The 8977-nt window shown below is 43.6% G+C and overlaps 1 protein-coding gene across 1 annotated transcript in view; it reads left to right on the top strand.

Moving 5' to 3' along the window:
* The first annotated feature begins 8715 nt into the window (after positions 1-8715).
* Positions 8716-8977, top strand: part of MIDN (midnolin) — a 7142-nt gene continuing 6880 nt past the window's right edge. The window contains exon 1 of the mRNA XM_018559536.1: positions 8716-8977. This exon is cut by the window's right edge and continues 13 nt beyond it. Coding sequence (XP_018415038.1) covers positions 8819-8977 — 159 coding nt within the window. The 5' untranslated portion in view covers positions 8716-8818.

An 8977-nucleotide genomic window follows, 5' to 3' on the forward strand; every position in this document is an offset into this window, starting at 1 on the left:
AATTTTGAAGGAGAGTCAGGCAGTTCATGGGTTCTGAATGGGCTCTTTCTGATTTAAAAAAAAAAACGTTTGTCCCGAGTGACACAAATTGTATGCATGACACACGCATTGTTATTTATTGTCAAACAGTTGAATGTTACGACTTTGCCTCATAAAGTTGGGAGAATGGGAAGGGCATGATGTTTACTCTTGGTAAAATAATCCAGGATATCATTTTAGAAAAAAAAAACTGTCCTGTGCCAAATGTCTAACCAATGTAGAGACTTGATGTTATGATGTTTTATCTGGCTGTTAGCGAATATAAGAATGAGGGTGGACATAAGTGGTGCAAGATGGCCCTTGCATACTCATCGAGGATCTAGACTACCGTTAAGTCCAGTATCAGACCATTTGACGTTATTGCTCACAGGCGTTTATTATCTCTGCAGCAGGGATGAATCTTCCCTCTTCTCAATAAGGGGAAAATGTAAACATTTTAATAATTTCCCCTTCAGAATTTGGCTCTTGACATTCTGTTATGGTTGTTTGCATCTCATACACTGTGTGAGAATGTTACACAACAGCAATGACATTGTATATTTATTTTATTTTTATTCCCAAAATCAACAAATATGAACATTACTGCACTGGGGCTCTACAAGGCCAACAGACGGTGGCCGAAGGAGGTAAGTCATGCCTATTCCAGGGTTCCCAAAACATCCTCAAATTTGGCCATAGCATCTAACTGCCTCGCCGTCAATGTTTCATTTGTAAATATCCAATGGATTCTGTTCTTTACCTCCTTAAATGACAAGGTGTGCAAAAGCCAGGCGATGCTCTGTTTATTAGCTGTGAGAACATCATGAGCCTGAACTGGGACTTTGTGAGTCTACTCGGCTCAAGCTTGAGGATTGCTTCCGCCAGACACATCGTCTTCTGCAACAGACCTGAAAGCAGCTTGTACACCCTTTTCCACAGATCTTCCACTACTGGGCACATCCACCATATGGGGAAGAACGTGCCCATATCAGCACTGCCTCTGAAACACCTCCCTGGCTATATGCTATGCAAATTTTGGCCGGTTCTAGATGAATTCAAACAGTGGGTGCCTCTGTTCCCATCCTCCTATTTGGACATAGACATTGTATAATTCATGTAGCGATTGTTACTATATTGCCAGCTTTAATAGTGAGCTCTTGTGCACTATGCCTCTTGACGGCACTTTTATTACAAGCACATTGGTATATTTCTTTGTAATATTGCTGTGTTCTTCCAACCACAGATTATCCAGTCAGATATTGTATGAGCATGAGTGAGACATAAAAATCTATCTAGTGTAATTGATACTGTTATCGTTTATGTTGGTAGATGTGGTTGGAAGATGACTGTTTGCTGATCATATCCCCTTATCATAAGATAAGACCATATAATGGAAGAAACAGAAACAACCTCTTGTCCACCTTGGTACACCACCGTGGTGGGACTGTATATCAGACCACCAACAGTGGTATGTTGATTTCTTGAGCTGGAAGCCTGCTGCAATTGTTTTTTTGGCACAAATGTCAAAAACAAATGTCAAAAGTTTTCATTTATCCCTGTCTTATCTGTCAGAAAATGTGTATTCATGTTAAAAGTCAACTCTAATCCAGACACTCTTGTCAGATAGCACAGCTAGATTCTGATGTCACTTTTCTCTACTGCAATTGAGGTAATACAACTTGGCTAAGGTCTTCCTCAGCCTATTATCTAAAAGTGAAGGAGCAGCAATGTAACTAAGTCAATCCCCATCTCTTCCATTTTATTTGTCTGCTCTCTGTGAATTGTACATTATAGTAAAGCTTGATTGGTTTACAGTGCTGCCCTTTCATTTCCCAGCAAACATATTGAAAAATACATTTAGGGATGGTTTTGTAATGAATACATTACTCAGTTAAATATGAGTATTCAATTTACTTTAAATACCATATGTCTACAATTCTACTTTAAAGTCAGTAACTACCAGCCATCCTGAAAAGAAGATGCTTAGGCATGTCTGCACTTGCAGTCAGCCTGTAGAGTGCCGTGGAAGCCCTGACACCTAGGGGCCTCTCTTTTCTAGCTTTGTGAAGCTCCCAACATACAGTTGATGCTGAGAGTGAGTCACAGAAGTGCTGATTCAGTTATGTGGTAATTTTGAAGGCTGTACATTTGTGGCATTTAGCAACTATTTGCTAAGTATCTATGACTTAATGATCTTAACTTTGTGACAACTGTTCCTCTCTGCTACTACTGCATCTTGATATTCGCGCCCCTGCACTGGACCTGACCATCAGAATATTGGTAATCTCCTGTTCTTTTCAGCACATCTTCCTTAGATATAGTCTCAACACACAGAATTTCAAAGGACATTGATGGTGCCACGGGGAAAGCTTTAGCTTCAGCCCTGGACAGTCAAGTACAGTGAAAATCCTGTTGTGAGCTGCGCTACTTCCCAGATAGCAAGAAATTGTGCTGCAAGTTATAAAATGACTTGCTAAACTATTGCTAGACTTGCCAAACTTCACAATTTTGTTGCACAATTACAGCAAGTCTGCATTGCAAGTCTCCAGATCAACGTGCTTTGCAAATGTGCTGTACACTTGTAGAGCTCCTGCTAAGACCTGCAAGACTCTTGCTGTAGACTTGCCAAGCAAATTAGTTACAAATTCAAAAACTGTCAACTAGAACTCGTGCTGCAAGTGTTCTGCAAGTCTACAACTTGCCAGGAATGTGTGCAGCAAGTTAACAAGAATTACAATTTAACCCTGCCACAAGTTTGTTGCAAGTTATCCTTGCTATATGGGTTTCACCCTATGACCATTTGAAATGTTGATTGCTTGAAATGATTACAATAGATAGCATCATATGAATAGTCCAATAAATATAGCCACTATTCCACCAGTAAATGCAGTAAAAAAACAGTACTATCCCACCAGGGATCACGTCATGCCTACCTGTGACATTAATTCTTCATTAAAAAAGTAAGTGAAAAAAGGTTACTTTCCAACTATCAGAGGTACTGTATATGCTTCCATTTACATTTTTACATCAAAGAGCAATTTGGGTCTGCCTCCCTGCCCTGGGTATTTGTGTGTGAGGCCACCCATCTTAGCTGTGGATCAACAATGGGGTGCAAGAGGGAGCTGGTAGGGCTGTCATTTGAAAGAAACATAACCAGGCAGAAAAAGCACAAAACCTGGAGTATGTAAAGTAATGTGTTCTGAACAGTCCTCTTTCCTTCTATTTCTTACATCTAGACCGGTTTATGTATGAAGACAAGAGAACTTTCAACCCACATTATCAGTTGCCAACCGATAGAGATGTAAAGGTAACCAAATTGGTGTGGCAATTATGTTATCAGATTCAGTCTGATAAATATGCTTCAAGGTTGTATAACATATGAGGTGTTTGAGGCCATTTTACAAGATCGGGTACAGGTATGCTGCAAACCTGGTATAGTGATCTTCCGAATATTCCAGGGTGCTAATGCTCTAATACATTGCACTAACCTCATTCAGGAGGGGTTTCATGAACACCAACATGATCCCTGCAAACATTGATTGGAAGTTCTGGAGCATGGTGGCTGAAGTCAATTTGACCTCCTTCATCCCCTCAAAAAACATGGGGCTGACCTTCCTGAAGAAAGGTACAATACCCCGCTACACACAGCTCAAACCTTTTATGGTATTCCAAGCAGGACAGAAGCTGTTCTTTAGGCAAAGGGCATCCATATTACCTATCAGGTTCTTGGTATGAAAATATTGTTAGACCTTATTTTTATTTTGTTCACCTTTGTGGACTTTTAGTAGCCCCCCTCAAGTTTTCAGTAGTGGAATTTTTACATAGTTGCTAAGGTTGAATAAAGACACAGGTCCACCCAGTTCAACCTATGTGTTACTGTTCCCTCAAATACTTTGCAAGATATGGATGTTTGGTTAGAATTTTGCTGTCCTCTTCTTTCTGCTTTGTAAATGATGCAGCACTGCTTTGGAAGAAGTGAAAAGGCAACACGGCAGTCATCTTTCCCACCTAGAGTGTGGACTTACTCACAAAATAAGAAGTACTGCACACAGTTAGACACTGAATGACTATTTGCGGCTGTAAATCTGAATCCAGCAGTGCCATCATATTTTGTGGATTCTTATTTATAGAATATAGAACAAAGTTGCAACAGAGCCTGCTGCACAGTCAGCCTAGTGCTTATTAAGCTTCCAAGTCAGTGCGGCGACTTTTACAAGTTGTTTTGGAACATGGGCTCTTTATGGACTGTGAATAATGATAGGCATGTAGAAAATAAGGATATGAGAGCTCAGAGAGGAATTCTTTTCATAAGGCCAATAGTTAGTGTCAGCTTTAGTTTCCGTGATAAACAAATAAAGAGGATCTTGTGATTTCTTACTAAACGTTTGCACACGGTTCTGTGCGACCTTATGCCAACCCTGCACATGATTATTATCAATTCATGCAGAATTGCTGGTCAGATACATTCCTTGGCCAATGTCTTCAGATTAAGCTAGAGTTACATGGGTGAATTGCAAGAGATAGAAACAAGCTCCTAGTGCAAAAATAGCTCTTGGACAATCTGTGGGAGATTGTTTGTTGACTGTTAGATTAAAGAAGAACTATGAGGTGAGTGCTTTTCACTCACCTCATAGTTCTAGCCGACCTGTGACAATGAGACTGTCACAGGTCGGCTCAGTAGATCGGGAGGTGAGGGAACACATACCGGCGTTCGCTCACCTCTCGATCCTGTCACAGCTCTCTGCCGTGACAGGGGAGGGGCTGGATTCCCCCCTCCCCACTCCGATCCTCCAGCGCTGACTGGCTGAACGGACGGGGGAGGGGGCGGGTACAGCTGGCTCTGCCTCTAGATAGGCAGAGCCAGCTGTCACTCATGCAGCTCGGCGGATCCAGACATAATTGTCGGGATCCGCTTCAGCTGCGGCGTCTCAGTATACCGCGAGCTGTAGCTCGCGGTATACTGAACTTAGGGTGACAGGAGGACGCTAGTTTGTGTCCCCCCGTTACCCTAAGGAGAACTATGGGGAAAAGCCTTAACCCCATAGGTCTCCTTTAATGCCATGATATTAATATATCAGAGGTATACTTGAAAAGAAAACTTGTCCAAAAGTCTCAAATATTAGTGATTTTTGAGTAATGATTCTCTTGCGTCCATTCAAATCTGCAGAGAAGAGAGGAAATTAATAATTAAGCACTTGAAGACCAGGATGTTGTTGCACCCCTTCCTGTCCTGGCCATTTTTCAGTGTTCATTGTACTGAAAGGAATTTTATGCCATTGTTTGGGGACAGATAGAGCTTTCTTTTGGTGGTATTTAATCACCACTGTGGTTTTATTTTTTACTATTTTAAGGAAAATTACCGAAAATTTTGAAAAAACCCTTTTTCCACTATATTAAGGTATGAAACATTTATTATTACCCAATTTTTTTGTAAAATATAAAAGACGGGGTCACGTCGGGTAAATAGACACCAAACATGTCAAGCCTTGATATTGTGCGCGCCTGCAAAACCGCAAAAACCTACAATACCCAAAAGTGCCCATAGGCAACAATTTAAAAGCTTTTACCGCTCATCAGTTTAGTGCTATCAGTGATTAACAGCCCTAAAATTATTGCTCGCATTGACATACGTGCTGATAGGTAACATGTGTAGCGCAATTGTTGTTTTAGGAAGTTTAGGGGCATTTAAAGGTAAATATGCCCCCAACGCATATTTACATTTATATGTAAGGCGGTGATTTCAGCAAATAATGTGGAATTGTTCAAGAAACTTTTGGACGATTTCTTAAGGGACCGTAATATACAGGGGTACAGGTACTCCTAGAATGAGATCCTAATAGGTTGGACTTGATGGACTAATGTCTTTATTCAACCTCAAATACTATGTAACTATGTGCGTATACGTGGGGGTGGGGGACTAAAACATTTTTTTTTTTGGGGGGGGGGGGGGGGTGTTTTACATGTGACCTTTTTTTCAAAATTTTCTCTAAGACCCCTAATGTCACCCCTAATGTCCCCTAAGAAGTTGATGAAGCAGATAAATGACAGCTAGATAAATGACAGCCAGAGAAATGACAGCTAAATGCGGAAGTGATGTAATACACACCACTTCCGTATTCAGAGATTGAAGAGGAGATCAACATGTGGAACAATGCTGATCTCCCTGCTGAGAGCCGCTCAGCCGGTCCCAAGCCTGCAGAGGGGACAGCGGAGCCCGGGATAGAAGATAACGGCGGTGGAGCGGCGCTGAAGGGGGGGCAGTGCGCCGCAGCGGCAGCATATACAAGCGATCGGGCGCCTATAGATTGCTTGTATGTGTAACAACTGCTGTGACATCCGTTTCCATACAGTTTCTGGAGGAAAAGACTGCAATTACCGGACCCCATGGGGAAGCGGATGTAAACGAACATGTGCCTGTGTAAAAGGGGCATCATAACCCATGTAAGGTTTAAGTGCGATCTGTTGTTCCCTTAGCTAGATTTTTTCCTCACATTCCCTTCTGGGGACAAACCTTTTTCAAACAGAAAGTGATTAAATATCTGTAACAGGGAAACAGACAACAATAAAAAGCTGATAGTGGCTCTGGCATCCCCCCACTTATTTTTAACTTATGTCTGTGTTGCTGTTGAAGAGTTCCCTCTACTTCCTTGGGACAGTGAATAAAGCTGGCCATACACCTTACAACCATCGCACAACTTTCGTTGTGCGATGGTTGTAAGGTCATTAAGATTTTGTACAACCTGCCCCTCTTGACCAAGCAGATCGTACTTGCGATCATCGCAAGCCCTCCCCGCTGAGGGGAGGGCTTGCCGATGATTGCAATGCTGAGCGGGCAGTGTGCGCTTGCACACACCGGCCCGTGCAGCTTTCGTCTTCCGACCACGCTACCATCCTGCCAAAAATCGTATGATTTTCTGTAGGTTTTCACACGAAAGTCGTGTGATCGTACAATAGATGCAGTCGCACGCTGCCCATACACCTGCCGATTATCGTACGATCGCGGGATGACCCGCGATTATCGTACCATAATCGGCAGGTGTATGGGCACCTTAAGGGAAAACCACTCTCATGAAGCCTTAGACCGTCATAAACCTGATAGATGTCCTAATGCAGGGGTAGCCAAACTTCGGCCCTCCATCTGTTGTGGTACTACAAGTCCCATAATGTTTTGCAAAGCTCTGACAGCCACATGAATGACTTCCAGAGGCATGATAGGATTTATAGATTCTTTAGGGCCCAAGTTTGGCTTCCCCTGTCCTAATCCTTCCCCACTCTCTCCAAAACTGAAAAGAAATGTTTTGGCTATAGATACTCAAGAAATTTTCAGTTGCAAAATTAAAGTGTAATGCTTATCATCAGGGACTCATTCACACCAGCACGTTGTGGTAATGTGTTTTGAATGGTTCATTAATGCATCTACACAACGCACCCACACAATGTGCACTACAACAACAAAAAATCCAGCATACACTACATTTTCTTGCATTGAGGTTTGTTACTGCCCATTCATTTTAAATCAGCTGCCTATTGCAATGAGCCTCAATGCCTGAAAATGCATGCGTTGTGCTGTGACCGAACCAATCATCAATTTAATCCCAATACCTATTAGTAGATTCAGTGGCGTCACAATGGGGGTGCGGCCCGCACCCGGGTGACACCATTGGAGGGATGACACCAAAATGACTGACAGTCATTTTGGTGTCTCCCCCTCTAAAAAGCCGGGTACTCGGTCACGAACCAAGAGCCCGATAGTGTCGGGAGAAAGGAGGGGACCTGGCGGCATACCTCATCCCGCCGGGTGAACGTCCCCTCCTCTCTCTGCCAGCGTCCATCAGCAAGATGGCCGCTGGCAGGCGTCAATTAGTCACGACGGGGTGACACCCAGTCTCTGCTCCGGGTGACACCCGGCTTCGGGACGCCCCTGAATAGTTTGAAGGAACGTTCTGAAAATGAATTATTTTTTCAAATGAATTTCTACTGGTGTATGGCCAGCTTAATTCTAGTCATATTCTCGTTCAGTGCCATGTACAAAATGAGGGAAATCATTTGATTCCCCCAATCATGCTAAACAGTGCGGATAGAGGAATCCGCTGCTGATGAGGGATGAGTGGTTACCTATGATTGGCTGCAGCTGCTTTTCGGAAGATAATTTTCTGTCTGGCTTCTTGGACAAACAACCTTTGTCGAGTGGAAGGGTGACAGCAGGGTCACCCACAGCTCGAATTGTGGTCAATTCCTTCAAAAAATCCCAGCTGTGAGAGACGGACGGGACAGACCCAACATATATGTGAACAATTTGGGAAAATCGTGCTGTTATTAACAATATTTATCCATCATGGATAACAGCTGGTAACCAGCCATGGCCTTGGAAGGTTCCAGATGGTGGATGAGCTCTCACATCCCTGTCATATTGTACTCCAATCTCTTGTGAACACCTTTTTTTAATTCTGAAATAAGCTAAACGTCTCCTTCTGTGATGCTCCGGACGCCGGTGCACCCTCACTAGCTCTCGTGTCTCCAGTCTCTTTGTTATAAATCCAATTTATTATGAATGGCTGGGTGGGCGCGGCCTCGGCGATGCTGGGCGGGACAAGATGGAGTTCTTTTTCGAAGGCCGCCGGCTGATTGGCGTCACGTCACAAAGGAGGGGGTCACGTTATCGCCACGTGGGGGAGGCGAGAACGCGCTCGGATTGGCGAGAAGGCGGGACCGAGCGGTGCAGCTCTGGAGAAGGGAGCTCGTGTAACTTTCTGTGTTAGTTTTACGCCAGAGCTCACCGGAGTCGGAGAACGATCCCCGGATGGAGCAACAGCTGAATGCCCGGGGCTTTAATAACGGGGAACGAGAGCCTCCAATGAATTTACACGTCCACAGCACCACCGGGACCCGCTATGAACTTTCCGTGCCGGCTGAAGAGACGGTGGACGGACTGAAACGGCGTATCTCTCAACGGCTTAAA

Source organism: Nanorana parkeri, unplaced genomic scaffold (genome assembly GCF_000935625.1).
Source record: "Nanorana parkeri isolate BGI_ZX_2015 unplaced genomic scaffold, ASM93562v1 scaffold401, whole genome shotgun sequence".
NCBI classification, from domain to species: Eukaryota; Metazoa; Chordata; class Amphibia; order Anura; family Dicroglossidae; genus Nanorana; species Nanorana parkeri.